The 19,445-nt window shown below is 44.3% G+C and overlaps 1 protein-coding gene across 1 annotated transcript in view; it reads right to left on the bottom strand.

Moving 5' to 3' along the window:
- Positions 1–1,750: 1,750 nt before the first annotated feature.
- The window catches only part of LOC138789197 (receptor-type tyrosine-protein phosphatase eta-like), a 35,918-nt gene continuing 18,223 nt past the window's right edge, over positions 1,751–19,445 (bottom strand). The window contains exons 2-5 of the mRNA XM_069967804.1: positions 6,719–6,737; positions 3,997–4,227; positions 2,756–2,895; positions 1,751–1,816 (exon numbers count right to left, since the gene is read on the bottom strand). Coding sequence (XP_069823905.1) covers positions 1,751–1,816; positions 2,756–2,895; positions 3,997–4,227; positions 6,719–6,737 — 456 coding nt within the window. The remainder of the gene's footprint in view (positions 1,817–2,755; positions 2,896–3,996; positions 4,228–6,718; positions 6,738–19,445) is intronic.

Here is a 19,445-nt window from a genome sequence, read left to right as displayed (position 1 = left end):
CACAGATCATCTTTCTCCATATCTGACAGAAATTTCAGTCACTATCTCCTCATAGACTCCTATGCCCATAGCAACCAATCACAGCACAGGTTTCATTTTGTATTCTGCTCTTGTATAATGGAGGCTGTGCTGTGACTGGTTGCTATGGGCAACAATGGCCGCTATTCTTTATAATAGTTTATATAAATCTCTGAGATGTTAAATGTATCTGCTGCACTACAGCACCCAGCAATCCTCTCCCCAGCTCCTTGTATGCCTATCCTATACAACCACAGTAATGCATCATTTTAAAACATGGCCGGCCTGTGTACTATCCAATATGGCTGCCGCTATATCCTACATAGGAGTCATCACTCAGCTCCTCTATGAACAGCAAATACACCTAAATATACATAAATATACACATCCCTCACCCCTGTATAGAGATATAACTGGGCATATGTGCGTTCAGGAGTCTGGGAAATCACTGACAACCTCTGCCCTGTGGTTTAGTGGTTGTCACCCAGCTTCCCCAGAAGCCTGATAATACTTGGGGTTGACTGAAGAAAACAAGTCGTACAATTGTAAATTTTTAAAGGGGTTATCCAGGATTAGAAAAACATGTCTGTTTCTTATAAAAACAGCGCCACCTCCGCCCTCAGGTTGTGTGTGACATTACAATTTATCTCCATTTGCTTTAATGCAACTGAGCTTTAATACCACACGCAACCTGAGGACAAAGGGTCGTGCTGTTTCTTGAAGAAAGTGGCCATGTTGTTCTAATCCTGGATAACCCATTAGGGAATATGTATATATGAAGCTGCAAACATGAACGCTGTGCTATTATTGGGATCAGTCACCAGACATGGCTCCTGTAGCTTCTATATACATTCCCTACAAATATTAAATAGCATAGAAATACGTAGTAGGATTATCCAAATAATCGCCATTCACAGGTAAACAACCAATAATAAAGTATAATACTAGCTACAGCTATGAGGACAAATCTACTGAATAAGTATAATGTGCTGCTGGTTTATCCTTGTATGAATAAGTATATTGGCTACGACTCCTAGCAGCCTAATAGTGACTGACTGCAGCAGGAGAGACACGCTCTGAAGGCTCCAAAAAAATTCTTTCAACTGGTGCAAGAAAATGCCAGAGATTTGTAATTGACTTCTATTAAAAAAATCTCCAGTCTTCCAGTATTTATCAGCTGTTGTATGGTCTGCAGGAAGTGGTGTATCCATTCCTGAAGGACAACAGCTGATAAGTACTGGAAGGAAGACTATATATATATATATATATATATATATATATATATTTTTTTTTTTTATAACTCGTTTTATTGGAGTATGTACACCAAGAAAGTACAAACTATGCATTTACAAATTGTACAAAAAGAAGAAAAAATAAAGGTGGCATACAGTAATACCAGGTATGTTTGCCTCCCGTCTAGCTCAGGCAGAAAGGGTCTCTTACTCTAATTTTGGAGCGTAGCAGGTAAGAATATATAGCATAAATAAGGCCGCTGGGTCCCTGGGACCTGATTATGCCTAAGGCTCCGTTCACACAGAGAAAAACTGGCTTCCGTGTCATAATGACAGTCTATGGCAGGCTTGCGCGCCTCCTCTCTCTGTGCTGAAGAATAGACATTGTCTATTATTCAACGCAGAGAGATGCAGAGAGAGGAGGTGCGCGAGCCTCCCATAGACTGTCATTATGACATGAAGGCAGGTGGGATTCCGCCGCGGAATTGTCCCCAATTTTGCTACGTTTGAACGGAGCCTATCAGAGGAAATTTGGAGAACGGTGGACCGGTAGATCGAAACTGGGCCTAAAAAGATGGAGGAAACGGTAAAGAGATTCCCTGGTCAATCTATGATTGGTTTGGAAAAACTGAAAATCATGGAACCCCTGGTTGCCAAGGACATCACTAACCAGATTAAAGGGGTACTCCAGCAGGGGGGCATTTTTTTTCCTGGGATCGGGGAGGAGGTGGCTAAGGGAAACGACGTCCACTCACCTCCCCGGTTCCAGCGGCGGGTCACGCATCACGGCGCTCTGGTCCCCAGTTCCCGGACGCTTCCTGGTGTCTGACGCGGGCCCGGACTTGAAACGGATCCCGCCTCCGTCACTGACTGGCTGAGCGGACCTGAGACGTCACGTCTCGGGCCCTCGTCAGACACCAGGAAGCGGCCAGGGACCGGAGCTCCGCGATGCGGGACCCGCCGCTTGAACCGGGGAGGTGAGTGGACGTCGTTTCCCTCAGCCACCTCCTCCCCGGTCCCAGGAAAAAAATGTCCCCCCGCTGGAGTACCCCTTTAACTCCTCCAAAAAGAGGGTTCAATGGCCTCAGACAAATGTGGGAAGTGGGGATTGTGCCTAAGGGCATCTCCACCATGTTATCAGTAAAAGCCAGAAGCTTCTTGGTCTCCATCCATACCTGTCTCCCAAGTTACTGGAGATATTTTATAAGAAGTAAATTACAAATCTCTGACACTTTCTAGCACCAGTTGATCTAAAAGATTTTTTTTTTTTTTTGCTGAACTACCCCTTTAAGGTAACACTTTTTCTTTCTAAGTGTTTCTCATTACATTAGTTGGTGTTAATAGCGTCACATTCTATATATGTCAGTGGTTGTATACTCACCTGTGCAGGTAGATAGTGACACCGGGTCTGATTCAGTGAGGCCATCGGCAGCTCTTGTATATACCATGAATGTATATGTCTCTCCTGGGGTCAGACTTGATATTGTGGCTGATTCAGTGGTTACTGTTGTATTGGATGATGAGGAGACATTGGTCTGGACTCTGTAGCTGTAAGATGTCTGATACTCATCAGGTTTACTCCACGTCAGAGACACAGAATATGGGGTCACATGACTGACCTGCAGAGATTTCACCGACATTGGTTCTGAAATAGGAAGAGCATAGGTTGGAGAAACACAAGTGACATAATAAACAATATATACCCCTATGAGGAGAGCCCTATGGTATAGCAGATAGCTAAATGTGCCTAGCTATATATTCTTATTGTATATACCTTGTAGAGTCTACAAGGTATATAGAGTAAGAATATATATCTAGGCACTCTAGACTGTAAGCTCTCACGGGCAAGGTCCTTTATCCCTATGTACCAGTCTGCCATTTACCTTGATTTTGTAATATTCTTTTTGTCGCCGCCTATAGCAATCTGGAATCACGGGGGCTTTAAAGGGATTATTCACCAAAAAATATATTCTTTTAAAACAACTGTTGCCAGAAAGTGCCAGAGATTTGTAATTTACTTCTATAAAAAAAAAACTCAAATCTTCTAATACTTATCAGCTGCTGTATGCCCTGCATGAAATGGTGTGTTATTTCCAGTCTGGAGAGCAAGAGAGGTTTTCTATGGGGATTTGCTGCTGCTCTGGACAGTTCCTGACATGGACAGAGGTGGCAGCAGAGAGCACTGTGTCAGACTGGGGAGAATACACCACTTCCTGCAGGACATATAGAAGCTGATAAGTACTGAAAGACTGAAGATTTTTTTTGTAGTAGAAGTAAATTTCTGGCAGCAGTTGATTTTTTTGGGGTGAACAACCCCTTTAAAAATAAATAATAATATACCTCAACACTGTCTGCATAAACCAGAGGAAAGTCAAGCAAGCATAACAAACACGGAACACGTAAACTCCATGCACATGTTGCCCTGATCGTGTTTGAACCCAGGACCTCAGTGATGGTGCCGTCTATTCGCAGAACATTTTAAGGTGACGCTGTCGCCCCCTGACTGCGTACTTAGGTGGCAGCGCCACTGGATAGATATCAGTAGAAGCATTCAGAACATATCTGTGCTTTTATTTTCCCCCCAAAAAGCCAAGAAGTGTCAAGGAGGCGGAGCCTATCATTCCCAGGACTCTAGCACTTTGACGCCTCACTGTGCTGCCCCTTTGTATAATCAAGGCTCAACACTGTACAGGATGCCAATACAAAAGATATACATGATACATGGGCGCAGTGACCCCATACTTACTGGTGGTGGCGCTGTAGCAGCAGCTGACTGAGTCGTTACCATAGTGGATCACATACTGTGTACCGGACACAAATCTCATAAGTGACGTGTTATTAGAGCTGCCATCTGATGCCCGAATCTGATTGCCATCTTTATCGGTTATATTCTGCAGGAAGAATTCCTCCGCCAGTCCCGTGACGTTTATCTGTGTGGTCGACGCCCAGGCGGTGATTGTGCTGCAGTCAGGTACTTCTGTAAAGCAAATAGTAGAGAAGAGACCTAATGCTTGAACAACTTCATTAAAATCTCCTCCAGCTCCTCTGCAGAGCAATGTACTCCACACCTTCTCATGTCTGTGGACTGCTGAGGGAATGGAATAACACCACTGCAGGGCCAGACTACACAGAGGATGTTTGTAGTCTGTTACCATGGAAACACATAACTCTGTACAGAAGCTGCAGTCAGAAAACTGTAGAAGATTTTTTTTTTAGTTTTCCAGGTTTTCTTTTTCAAGCTATAATGTGTATTAGATGATTGGAAAATGAAAAATCATCTGTCTATTTCCCACTGCATATTGTCCACATGCACCATCTGCAACCATTATTTTGTAGGTGCACAAATATGAGATCTAATTGGGTGGACGACTATATGATGTATTAGGGACAAATAGCTAGAGTAGACAAGGTGGGGAGGTATAGGTTGGGTTATAGTAGACAAGGTGGGGAGGTATTGGTTCGGTTACAGTAGACAGGGTTATTGGTTGGGTTAAAGTAGACGGGGTATTGGTTGGGTTATAGTAGACAGGGGGGTTATTGGTTGGGTTATAGTAGACAAGGTGGGGAGGTATAGGTTGGGTTATAGTAGACAAGGTGGGAAGGTATTGGTTGGGTTATAGTAGAGAAGGTGGGGAGGTATGGGTTGGGTTATAGTAGAGAAGGTGGGGAGGTATAGGTTGGGTTATAGTAGAGAAGGTGGGGAGGTATAGGTTGGGTTATAGTAGACAAGGTGGGGAGGTATAGGTTGGGTTATAGTAGACAAGGTGGGGAGGTATTGGTTGGGTTATAGTAGACAAGGTGGGAAGGTATTGGTTGGGTTATAGTAGAGAAGGTGGGGAGGTATAGGTTGGGTTATAGTAGAGAAGGTGGGGAGGTATAGGTTGGGTTATAGTAGAGAAGGTGGGGAGGTATAGGTTGGGTTATAGTAGAGAAGGTGGGGAATTATTGGTTCGGTTACAGTAGACGGGGGGGGGGGGGGTTATTGGTTTGGTTACAATAGACAAGGTGGGAAGGTATTGGTTGGGTTACTGTAGATGGGGGTTATTGGTTGGGTTATAGTAGACAAGGTGAGGAGGTATAGGTTGGGCTACAGTAGACAAGGTGGGGAATTATTGGTTCGGTTACAGTAGACGGGGTGTTATTGGTTGGGTTATAGTAGATGGGGGGGGGTTATTGATTGGGTTACAATAGACAAGGTGGGTAGGTATAGGTTGGGTTACAGTAGATGGGGGTTATTGGTTGGGATATAGTAGACGGGGGTTATTGGTTGGGTTACAATAGACAAGGTGGGGAGGTATGGGTTGGGTTCCAAAAGACAAGATGGGGAGGCATAGGTTGGGTTATAGTAAAGAAGGTGGGGAGTTATTGGTTGATTTACAGTAGACAAGGTGGGGAGTTATTGATTGGGGTTATTGGTTGGGTTATAGTAGACAAGGTGGGAGGTATAGATTGGGTTATCGCAGATGGGGATACATGGGGAGGTATTGGTTGGATTATAGTAGCCGGGGGGGGGGGGGGGGGTTGTTATTGGTTGGGTTACAATAGACAAGTTAGGGAGGTATAGGTTCGGTTACAGTAGACGGGGCTATTGGTTGGGTTATAGTAGACGGGGGGATATTGGTTAGGTTATAGTAGACAAGGTGGGGAGGTATTGGTTGGGTTATAGTAGATGGGGAGGTATTAGTTGGGTTATAGTAGATGGGGAGGTATTGGTTGGGTTATAGTAGATGGGGAGGTATTGGTTGGGTTAGGCCCCATTCCCACTGAGCAAAACTAGCGGAATTCCGCAGCGGAATTGTCCGCCACGGAATGCTGTTAGCCTCCTGCTCATAATGGGAGTCTATGGGAGGCGCGCGCTCCTGCCCTGTCCACGCTGAAGAATGAACATGTTCATTCTTCAGCGCGGACAGAGCAGGAGCGCGCACCTCCCATAGACTCCCATTATGAGCGGGAGGTTAAGGGCATTCCGCGGCGGACAATTCTGCCGCGGAATTCCGCTAGTTTTGCTCAGTGGGAATGGGGCCTAACCCAACCAATACCTCCCCATCGACTATAACCCAACTAATACCTCCCCATCTACTATAATTCCGCTAGTTTTGCTCAGTGGGAACGGGGCCTTATAGTAGACAAGGTGGGGAGGCATAGGTTGGGTTATAGTAGACAAGCTGGGAAGGTATTGGTTGGGTTATAGTAGACAGTAAGGGGAATTATCGGTTGAGTTATAGTAGATATGGAGGAAATGTGTTAGACAAGTTGCAATATACAAGTAAATACAATAATACAGGAAGCAAAAAGACTTTTATTAGTTTATACTGGAACTTGTAATGACAATTATACTGCAGTAATAAAGTCTGGCCAAAGTGACAACCTGCAGTAATATGGAAATGCCACTAGATGGAGCCAGGTGACACTATAACATAGACAAGCCGTAAAAAGGACATTATGAGGAAGATGCTGTTGCCACTTACCATCACAAGAGGGCGCCACCTGCAATAAAAGACAGGACAGTGAGAAAAATTGGCCAGGTAAGACACCTGCACATCAGATAGGATTATATAAGATCTCATAGAGTCACTATAATAATCTCCAAGCATAGTGTGTCTGGAGCTGGAGATTACTGTGTGATACTGTACCGCAAAGCTGGTGTATCTAAGCTTTACATGTATGACAACGCTATTCTGAACTGGTATATCTAAGTTTTCCACATAAGATACTGTGCTGCTAAGCAGTTTCCTCACTTATGTATCTAACCCTTTCATGTGTGATACACCCTCACAGAACTGATCTACTGTAGCCAAGCCTGCCTTGTCCCCATACACTTTAGGCTTTTGGCGTCCGTACCTCAGTATAAGGTGTATGGGGCTCTCACAAACGACCACTGACAGATGATGTCGATGGAAATAGGGGACCCCTTTGTTCTGGGAGAGATAAGCCACAGTCAGTCAGAGCTCTCTGGCTGCGGCTTATCCTCTCCTCCCAATACAGAACACAGGAATGCTCAGAATGCTTCCCTTTTATGGGAAGGACGGGGCTGGACGGGAGAGATAACTGATGGCCGGAGGAACGATTATTCACCTGTCAGTTATTGAAAGTGTATGGCAGTCTGTAGGGTCTACTGATCTAGTGTATCTACTGTCTACAGATCTACTGTATCTAAGTCTATTGTGTGTGATTCATTCTACTGATTCTGTGTATCTGAGTCTATCATGTGTGATTGATTCTGTGTATCTGAGTCTATCATGTGTGATACATTCTACTGTTTCTGTGTATCCGAGTCTATAATGTGTGATTGATTCTGTGTATCTGAGTCTATCATGTGAGATACATTCTACAGGTCTACTGTATCTGAGTCTATCATGTGTGATACATTCTACTGTTTCTGTGTATCTGAGTCTATCATGTGAGATACATTCTACAGGTCTACTGTATCTGAGTCTATCATGTGTGATACATTCTACTGTTTCTGTGTATCTGAGTCTATCATGTGAGATACATTCTACAGGTCTACTGTATCTGAGTCTATCATGTGTGATACATTCTACTGTTTCTGTGTATCTGAGTCTATCATGTGAGATACATTCTACAGGTCTACTGTATCTGAGTCTATCATGTGTGATACATTCTACTGTTTCTGTGTATCTGAGTCTATCATGTGAGATACATTCTACAGGTCTACTGTATCTGAGTCTATCATGTGTGATACATTCTACTGTTTCTGTGTATCTGAGTCTATCATGTGAAATTGATTCTCTGTATCCGAGTCTGTCATTCTACTGTTTCTGTCTATCTGAGTCTATTATGTGTGATAGACTCAGATACACAGAATCAATCACACATTATAGACTCAGATACACAGAATCAATCACACATTATAGACTCGAATACACAGAATCAGTCACACATTATAGACTCAGATACACAGAATCAATCACACATTATAGACTCGAATACACAGAATCAGTCACACATGATAGACTCAGATACACAGAAACAGTAGAATGATAGACTCAGATACACAGAATCAATCACACATTATAGACTCGGATACACAGAATCAATCACACATGATAGACTCAGATACAGTAGACCTGTAGAATGTATGTCACATTATAGACTCGGAGACACAGAATCAATCACACATGATACTCAGATAGACAGAAACAGTAGAATGTATCACACATGATAGACTCAGATACACAGAATCAATCACACATGATACTCAGATATTCAGAATCAATTCACATGATAGACTCAGATAGACAGAAACAGTGTGATACATTCTACTGTTTCTGTGTATCTGAGTCTATTGTGTGTGATACATTCTACTGTTTCTGTGTATCTGAGTCTATTGTGTGTGATACATTCTACTGATTCTGTGTATCTGAGTCTATTGTGTGTGATTGATTCTGTGTATCTGAGTCTATCATGTGTGATACATTCTACTGATTCTGTGTATCTGAGTCTATCATGTGTGATACATTCTACTGATTCTGTGTATCTGAGTCTATCATGTGTGATACAGAGTTTTCCCTATGATGAATATCCGGCTGTGGTGCACTGTATACATTAGGATACAGATAATGTCAGTACTGTGCGGGGGGTCGGGGGTCAGATATAAGCTGTACTGTAATAGCGACCACTGGAGGCCCCTGACGTGTCAGACCGGACAATCCTCTGCTTATTTTCCTGTCCTGTCACTTCCCTCTTTTCTCCTGTATCCTGCTCGTCACCATTTCCCTCCTTCGCAGCGTCTGGAGTAGCTGCACCCCCCGCCCTACCCCCCCCCCCACCTTCCCTACTACAGAGTCACATGATCTCTTCTACCCCATTCATGCCCCAAACTTGTACTGCCTCTCCTGTTCACCATCACACAGAACTTAGCTATATAGTCACATGACTGACTACAAGAAAGGCGCCAAACTGTAGTCTGTTACCAAGGGCAACTGGAAAAATTTTGAGCTATGTATACAGAATACGCCATAAAACAACCCAAAGTCAGTGCAAAATCTTTACACGTAAAGTAACCTGGTGGACCTACTTGCAGTCCTATGCAAAACCACCAAATTCAGACATGCCATATACATGTATACTCTTGTCTTGTAGTATATACAGATATTTTTTTAAAGGGGTTGTCCAGGATTAAAAAAAATACAAAACCAGCGCCACCTTTGTCCTCAGTTTGGATGTGGTATTGCAGCTTAGTTCCATTGAAGTGAACAGAGTTGTAATACCAAACACAACCTGAGGACAGGGGTGGTGCTGTTTTATGGGTAAAATAGCGATGTTTTCTAATTTTGGATCACCCCTTTAAATAGGATGACCCTTTTCACATTGCATATCCCCTATAGAGGCCATTAGTAAGGCATAGGGAAGGGGGTTGTCTTCATGAAAAGACCCTTTAATGGAAGTGATCTGCACAACTACTGAGGACAGGGGGCTGTTGTTTCTAGAAGAAAACGTCCATGTTTTTCTAGGTAACCCCTTTAGTTCACAAAATAACCCCCAATTTTTTTTTAAGATCAACTGGTGCCAGAAATTTGTAATTTACTAATTAAAAAAATCTTAGACATCCCAGTACTTATCACTATCCTGCAGGAAGTGGTGTATTCTTTCCAGTCTGACACAGTGCTCTCTGCTGCCACCTCTGTCCATGTCAGGAACTGTCCAGAGCAGTAGCAAATCTCCATAGAAAACCTCTCCTGCTCTGGACAGTTATTGACACGGACAGGAGGTGGCAGCAGAGAGCGCTGTGTCAGACTGGAAAGAATACACCACTTCCTGCAGGACATACAGCAGCTGATAAGTACTGGAAGACTTGAAATTTTTTTATAAAAATAAATTACAAATCTCTGGCACTGGTTAATTTGAAAGAAATTTTTTTTGGGGTTGAACTACCCCATTAGCTTTATGACTTGTCACAACACACATTTAGCTCTGCTACATCCCATCAGTCACATAGATGATAGCAATAATTACATAATGTGACAATGTGGCGCTCTCCGCAGGACGCCTGCCACACGGTCAGGTGCATCTTTAATTCTAGGAATGTCAAAAATCAGGTCGGGTGACCTAGAAATTCCTGTAAGTGTTGTGCAAATACGTAGGGGGCGATACTTTTACCATTCTTCCTGGTACGGCCTGGTTGTAAAATGCGCACAATTCTATTTATAACCTTATGATGGGAACGACCATGGACGGTGTACAGTACAGCAGATGGTCACATGACTCATATACTGTACCTGAGCGGGTGTGTAAACAGCAAAACTTACAGGGCTAAACCATTAGAGCAGTGTGACGGAAATCGCTGGATTCAGTTGTTTTCAGCTTCCCGACCACCTCCAAGTCCTAAAACCAAGAGGGAACACATATATCCTGTGTCCCAGACACCTGTACCCCTTTATATCCCCCCTACCACTAGCAAATGCCCTGCAAGCCCCATTCTCAGTATCCTTATTTTCATAGGAAGTATCCAGAAATTTTAAAAAACAGCTGCTTTATAAAAAAAAACAAAAAAAAAACAGCGCCACCCCCCCCCCCAGGTTGTGTGTGGTATTACAACTCCGCCCTATTCACTTTAATGCAGCAAACGCAGATTTTTTCTTTTCTAATCCTAGACAATTCCTTTAAATTTTAAATAAAAAAAAATGCAGATCTTTATTACTCATTCCTGATGATTCTTTTACATTTGAGGTTAAAAATAAAATAAATAAATGCTGATTTATTTTATTCCAGGGGTACTCCACTCAAACATAACTTATGATATGTTGCTGCCCATGGTGAGACTAACAATTCCTTCCATACTTGTCATTATCTATTCAGTCTCATTTCCCCAGTTCTGAGCTGCTGCTTTCTGCTAAAGACACACAAATCTGTGCGTGAGCTTTTCTCTCTGTCTCCCCCCTCCCTTCTGAGACAGCTGATGTAAACAAGTCCCTGGCAGGCTTTATCTGCAACATTGTAGCTTCTTTGTAATGCTGGGAGGGTTATTCTGAGGTCAAGTTGCTAATGAACTCACTGTGATTATCCCTCCCTTACAAAGAAGATACAATGTTGCAGATACAGCCTGCCAGGGAATTGTTTACATCAGCCGTCTCTGAAAGGAGGAGGGAGGAGGGGGAGACAGAGAGAAAAGCTTACACACAGATTTTTAGCAGAAAGCAGAAGCTCAGAGCTGGGGGAAGGAGACTGAATAGATAATAACAAGTATGGAAGGAATTGTTAGTATCACCATGGGCAGCAACATAAGCAACATATCAAAAGTTATGTTTGACTGAAATACCCTTGAACAAAAATGCAGATGTTTTATTAATTTTGGATAAGTCCTTAAAATTTTAGTTAGAGAAAATACAGATCTATTTGACTAATCCTTGACAATTGCTTTAAGTTCCTGAGACTTAGGGCCGTATTACACGGGACGATTATTGTTTTAAAAAAAAGTCGTTTGGATTTGGGCTGGGTTCAAACTACGTTTTTTTCATCCGTTGTTTTTTTTTTTTTTTTAAAGATGAAAAACGGATGGTAAAAACTGATGCATGTGTGTACAGTACATCCATTTTGATCCGTTTTTCCATTGAATTCCATTACAAAAAAAGGATCAAAACGGTTCCTTTTTTTTTTTAACGTACACAAAAACGTAGTCAACCTTATTTTTGTGTCCGTTTAAAAAAATGAATCCGTTTTGATCCGTTTTTTTTCCTACTGGAATTCAATGAAAGAACGGATCAAAACGGATGCACACACGCATCCGTTTTTCTCCAAAAAACAGATGGAAAAATCGGATTGCGAAAATGTAGTGTGAACCCAGCCTAATCGTTACGTGTAATAGCAGGAATCGATTAAACAACCAATGAGAAATCGTTGATCGTTTGATAGAATCTGGACCTGTTTTCATCGTTAATCGTTCACATTCGAACATCGTTCGGTGTAATAACGCGTCGTACGCTCGTTCCCTAGTCTATCAGCCAGGAAAGGACGAGCGCAAGAACGACCGTAAGTAACGATCATCGTCCTGTGTAATAGGGTGAATGATTAAGACTGTTCGTCATAGCGGTCGTTTGAGAACGTTTATCGTTAATCGCAGAAAAATCGTCCCGTGTAATACCAGCCTTAGGAGTGAAATGTGCAGATGTGGTTCCGTATCCTAGGTAACCATGGAGGCTGCACTATGACCGTACTGTCTCCCCGACCCATCATTCATACACTGAGGCTTTCACTTTCTATTCATGTATTCCAGCAGACTGGATGATGTCATGCTTGATGACATCACTGATTTAATAGGCGAGCAGGAGTCACGGATCACAACAATAGACGCTATTGAAATATTTCCAGGACGATCCTGTGTTATTTGGGTACGTCGTCTGATCGTGCTAATATCTCACAATGCTTCCTCTCATGGATCCCCTCCCCCACGTGCTGCCACTCACACTACGGAATACATTATTTGGAAGGCTATAAAAAACGGCGCAAGGAAACTATATAAATTGCAAAACCACCATAATAGCCTCCTATAGCGAAAAAACTGCAAATAGCAGAAACAGCGCCACTCCTGTCCTCAGTCTACATGCGGTACTGCAGCTCAGATGTCAACTTTTCATATACTACACAACCGATGGATCTTCAATATAAGAAAAAAATTCTTAAAGGGGAACTAGCTCCCTTGTGGGCACGGGGCGCTGAGGAAGCATAGGTCGGGCTTTGTGTGCTGAGATGCGGCGATCGCTAAAATGAGGGGCAGACGTGTTCAGCAGCCGCAGCAGTTGTGTAGCTGCCGACACGAGCTGTCTACGGAATTATAATGGGAGCCTATGGAACTTACAGCAATTACATCTACTGAAAGTTCCAACGCTCCCATTATAACGCAGATCGCTCGTATTACAGCAGAGAGCGTGCCCTGCTGAGTACATCTGCCCCTCCTTTCTACCAATCGAGGCGGTCTTAGTCCCTGGACCCTGACCGATGCAAACTTAAGACATGTCGACCTCTTTTTTCAAAAGATAGTTACACTTTAAGTCCTTTTAAAGATTTCTTATTTTATGTATCCATAAACCAGTGAGTCTCCATGGTAACAGACTACAAAGAAGCACTGTGTAGTCTGATCCTGCAATCATGTGCAATCTTTCTCTCTCCTTTTTTTGCTAGAACTGGCCAAATGTTTCAGATTTGTTGACTGAATCCTCGCTCAAGCTAACAGCTGTCCGACCTCCATTGAACCCCCCCCCCCCCCCCCCCCCCCCAGTGATCTCCAGGCCTTCAGCTTCTTTGTTTTGAATACAGCCATGGGTACGGCACATGACCCCTCTTTCCGATGTCTCCATAGAAATGAATAGAGCTGGGGGTCATGTGCTGTACCCATGGCTGTATTCATAACAAAGAACCCGGGGCCGAACTGGAGATCACTATTACTTGTCCCTTTAAGGATTTGATATAGGGATCTCCTAACCCAATTGATATATGTAGACCGGGAAAGAAAAGAACAGATGTAAAAGACATAAGAGAAACAGATCGCTGATCTGAGGGAGTGAAAGCGCTCAATGCAGTGAAGTCCTAGGTGCATTGCCCCCTGGAATCATGTATATGCCAAAGAAGAACCTGTGGAGCCTCATTGAAGAGTCTCGAAACACAGGACTAGCCAGATATCCCTCCGGGAAGGACCCAGCCAAGGGGAAGCTCCTGTAAGGAAACCACCAAATCCACTATATTAAGTGGCCCTATAAGTCAGTGTAATGACAAGGGATAAACCAAGGCTAGGTAACCATCCACAGACAGCTGTTTCAGGGTGTTGCCCCTCATCAGTGTGGAGCAGGATTCTGGCTAGGTGGGAGCAATGCCTAGCAATGCCCCCCCAGCCAGGGGCTCTTCTTTTAGATCTAAGAAGGCATCTACACCTATAGAGCGGACTACACACTGCAACCTGAAGACACATAAGTCAGCACCGGAGCTGTATACACAAATATAGCTGAGATGCCGGTAGTTTCCATCACATGGAGTGGAGCAGACGTCTACGCCCCGATAAAATTGCCTGTTACTCCATTTGGTAAAACAACATTATATCAATCACTGTCTCACCAACCCCCCCCCCCCCCCGGCCCCCCTGTACGGTATGCGGCCCGTTCCCTTATCTGCATCATTAACCCATCTCACAGTCATCCTTCTCAGCTACTTCCTGTTACAGAACAAGAACTAGATGACTTTTATTCATACTGTACAACTAAAAGTGATATCACCCATATGAGATAGAGGGGGGGGGGGGGGGGGGTGCTACTTTCCTCTACAACAATTTTCTGGGAACTATATGTTATTTTCCTCATTAACCAGACTGGCTTTTAGTGACATCATCAATCACTATATAGAGGCGGTGCCTGATGACATCACAGCGGCTCTAAATCTCCTTTAGAGGAAGTATCTAACTTTCCCAGACAATCAGAACACCCAATAACTCAATTCTATCTTATATTATTATTGTCAAAATTGTTCCCTATAGTTTTGCAGATGGTGTTAAAATAATAGCGAACAATTACCGTATCAGATAATAGATATATAAGAGATGGGGTACTTCGTCGAGAAACTTATTCTATCAAATCAACTGGTGTCAAAAAGTTATATACATTTTGTAATTTACTTCTATATCAAAATCTCCAGTCTTCCAGTACTTATCAGCTGCTGTATGTCCTGCAGGAAGCGGTGTATTTTTTCCAGTCTGACACAGTGCTCTCTGCTGCCACCTCTGTCCATGTCAGGAACTGTCCTCAACAGTAGAAAAATCCCCATAAAAAACGGCTCCTGTTCTAGACAGTTCCTGACATGGACAGAGGTCGCAGCAGAGAGCACTGTGTCAGACTGGAGAGAATACAACACTTCCTGACGGACATATAGCAGCTGATAAGTACTGGAAGACTGGAGATTTTTACAAAATTACAAATCTGTATAACTTTCTGATACTGGTTGATTTTTTTTTTCCTTTCTCCAAAGTGCCCCTTTAATCACAGTGAGCTCCTTCTAGCGGTGATAAGAGGCAGAAAGATTTTTACCATTTATGTCAATTGATCAGCATGATCCCACCCGCTGTGTAGAGGCCCCAGATTTTGGGGCCTCCAGCACTAGGACCTCCCCACAGTAGCTTGCCTGGGGGTCATGCCTCCCCATTATTATAGAGGAATCCTTATAAGGCTGGTTGTGTGAGCGGACACGAGGACTGTGACGGACGTTCTCTATATGACTCACACACATACCCTGCTATTAGGACGTCTATAATCCATATAGAATCCACAACAAGGACATTCCAGGCGGCGCTGGCAAACTGGACCCCGATGACATCACCGCCTTCCTCCAGTGGCATCTGCTGACATCCTGTCCTCTTCCTCTTTTTGTTCTCAAGGAATAAATGATCCCCCCCCCCCTCGCAGCCTGACTTCTCTCCCGCACTTGTGTGTCTTGGAAGGATCCCGAGGTGATACGCTTTATTATTTTTGTGTGACAATTTCCTCGGCTATTAGGATAAGGTCACGAGATGTGACGGTGAGAGGCTGATGTTTACCTGCAAGACTGTGCGGAGTATAACAGTCCACATGAAAAACATCACACCAGCATGGCTGCAATACAGAAGCTTCCAGAGCTGCACTCACTATTCAGCTGGTGGGGTCACTGTGTACATACATTACATTACTGATCCTGAGTTACATCCTGTATTATACCCCAGAGCTGCAGTCACTATTCTGCTGGTGGGGTCACTGTGTACAGACATTACATTACTGATCCTGAGTTACATCCTGTATTATACTGCAGAGCTGCAGTCACTATTCTGCTGGTGGGGTCACTGTGTACATACATTACATTACTGATCCTGTATTATACTCCAGAGCTGCACTCACTATTCTGCTGGTGGGGTCACTGTGTACATACATTACATTACTGATCCTGAGTTACATCCTGTATTATACTCCAGAGCTGCACTCACTATTCTGCTGGTGAGGTCACTGTGTACATACATTACTAATCCTGAGTTACATCCAGTATTATACTCCAGAGCTGCACTCACTATTCTGCTGGTGGGGTCACTGTGTACATACATTACTGATCCTGTATTATACTCCAGAGCTGCACTCACTATTCTGCTGGTGGGGTCACTGTGTACATACATTACATTACTGATCCTGAGTTACATCCAGTATTATACTCCAGAGCTGCACTCACTATTCTGCTGCTATAGGAGGACCCCTTTAATATAGTCAGATCTGACTCCATGTCTCTTCCTCCACCCAGCCATGAAGAACATGCAAAGAAGTACAGCAGAAACTATAATTTGCATGGCCGTGTATATTTTGTGCTCAGTATTTCTACAAAAATTCCCTTTTTGTGATACAGGATTCTATGGAATGAGGAAAAGCCGCCTTTCTGGTAAAATACCGTACCTCCAAGCCCTCGGCAAGTTTCCTCTGCTACATCAGTGTTCTCACTGCTGTGGCGTAATGTTACATAGTCACCGACTGTAGGGCGACTCTCATCAACATGATTAAAAGACAATTAGATCCCAAATGTAAACATATATAGGTAATCAGTGCCGGCGCCCCCCATGTGTAGTTAGTCCAGGCATCTGAAATATCTGGTGCAGCCATAGTGATCAATGGATGCAGCACTATACTCAGCCTACCTGTGCGTATAAGCAATTAGGTTCTATCTCAGAAACGGATTTAAAGGGGTTATCCAGCACTACAAAAACATGGTCACTTTCTTCCAGAGACAGCCCCACTCTTGTCTCCAGCTTGGGCAGGGTTTTGCTGCTCAGTTCCATTAAAGTGAATGGAGCTTAATTGCAAACCGCACCTGAACTGGAGATAAGAGTCATGCTGTCTCGGAAAGAAAGTGGCCATGTTTTTGTAGCGCTGGATAACCCCTTTAAAAGGAACTGTCTGTAAATAAAGCTGACTTATGTAGTACAACTTCTGCTGCCCTTGGTTACAACTCACTAAGGGGGGTCACACATGCTTAGTTCGAATGCAATCTCCAAGATCTACTGGCAGATGGTCTCCACTGAGGAGAAGTTTGAGAAAGTTTGTGCACTGTTGCAGGGTAAAATTACAGACAAGAAACCAGGAAGTGATCAGATCCATGGGGGAAGAGAACAGTACAGGGATGTAAGTTATTTTACAAAAAAAACAACAACACATGTGTACTCCTTTACTTGTATGTATGTGGTACACACTGGTTTTTACCAAACTTCCTTGATTAGACTAACTCTTTAAAGCGTGACTGTCATTTCAGGGTAATTTTTTTTAAAAACATTAAATATCAATAGTACAAGCGATTTTAAGAAACTCTGTAATAGGTTTTATAAACCAAAAGAGTTTCCTTCTGGACTGAAAAAGCAATCTCCCAGCCTCCCCCCTCACTTCAGAAGAAGCAGGATTTCTGTCTCCATTATGTGGCTATGGAGAGGGGAGGGGCTGTTAGGAGTGAGTGAGCACGGAGCAGTCCTGCACAGCGCAACACCCTGCAATCTTCTCTTAGTAAGTTCATAGATAAGCACTGACCTTTCTGACCCCTGAATCCAGCGTTTTAGGTGCCCAGAGAGTCCAAACAGCTGACCTTCATGTCGCCTCTTCCTGCTTCCTCATCTCCCTCAGCCCCTCCCCCCTTCATAGGCTTACAATGGAGAGAGCAGAGCCCGTCTTCACTGGCTTCTCTGTAATGAAGACGTGTTTGCCTGATAATGCACAGATAAGGGGGGGGGGAGGCTGGGGGATTGCTTCTTGAGTACAGAAGGAGGCTTTTTTGGCTGATAAAACCTATTACAGAGTTTCTAAAAAATCGCTTATACTACTGATTTCTGCAATAAAAAAAAACATGACAGTTACGCTTTAATACCTCTTTATTACCCAATCGGGGATTTTTCAAAAAGTTCCTCTAATGCTAAGTTTACACGGAGCGATAATTGGCCCGATCGCACGATTAACGATTTCGAAGTAACAATTTTTTTTATAACGATCAGCGTTTAGACGGTACGATATATCATACGGAAAAATCGTTTTGCGATCGCGCGCCCACAGCCCGCCCCCCCGCTCAACCGCAGCACCCTGCGCCGCCCTGATCGCCACCCCCGCCGCTCCGATCGCCACCCCCGCCGTCGCAGCCGCTCCGATCGCCACCCCCGCCGCTCCGATCGCCCCCCCACTCCGATCACCGCCGCTTCGATTGCCCCCGCCGCCCCGGCCACGAGCATACGTTACCTGCTCCGCGTCGCAGGTCTTGAAATTCCCGGCTCCCCTCTTCAGCCAATCAATGCACCGCAGCACTGATTGGCTGAAGAGGGTCCGTTTGAATTTCCCGTCTCCCCTCTTCAGCCAAACAATGCGCTGAAGAGGGGAGCCGGGGATTTTGAAGACCTGCGACGCGGAGCAGGTAACGTATGTTCTTGGCCACGGCGGCGGGGGCGATCGGAGCGGCGGCGGGCGGGCGCACGGGGGGTGGCGATCGGAGCGGCGGCGGGGGTGGCGATCGGAGCGGCGGCGGGGGTGGCGATCGGAGCGCTGGCGGCGGGGGTGGCGATCGGAGCGGCGGCGGCGGGGGTGGCGATCGGGGCGGTGGGGGTGGCGATCGAGCTGGCACAGCGGGCTGCGGATGAGCGGAGGGCCGGGCTGCGGATGAGCGGGGGGCCGGACTTTGGGCGGCGGGACTTTCGCGCGACAACTGTTTACACGCAACGATCAGCGATTTTTTTTTGGACGACGATTTAAGAACAAAGTTAAAAGATCAAAATGAACTATTTCTCGCTCGTCGTGCGATCGTTCGCTGCGTTTACACGTACGATTATCATTCGAATTCGATAGTTTTCGTGCAAATTTGCACGATAATCGTTCCGTGTAAACCCAGCATAAGGGTCCATTTACACAGAAAGATTATCTGACAGATTATCTGCCAAAGATTTGAAGCCAAAGCCAGGAATGGATTTGAAACGAGGAGAAATCTCCGGCTTTCCTTTATAAACTGTTCCCTGTTTATAGTCTGTTTTTGGCTTTTGCTTCGTATCTTTGGCAGATAATCTTTCTGTCTAAATGGACCCTAATGCTACGCTTACACGGAACGATTATCGGGCAAATTTTTGCGATAATGATCGAATAAAAAAAAAATTAAAATCGCAGATCGTTCCGTGTAAACAGTCAACGCGCGAAAGTCCGGCAGCCCGCAGCCCGGCCCCCCTCT

The sequence above is a fragment of the Dendropsophus ebraccatus genome, chromosome 4, assembly GCF_027789765.1.
Source record: "Dendropsophus ebraccatus isolate aDenEbr1 chromosome 4, aDenEbr1.pat, whole genome shotgun sequence".
NCBI classification, from domain to species: Eukaryota; Metazoa; Chordata; class Amphibia; order Anura; family Hylidae; genus Dendropsophus; species Dendropsophus ebraccatus.
Note: the sequence above shows the minus strand (reverse complement) of the source record. Positions and strands in the feature narration are given on the sequence as shown.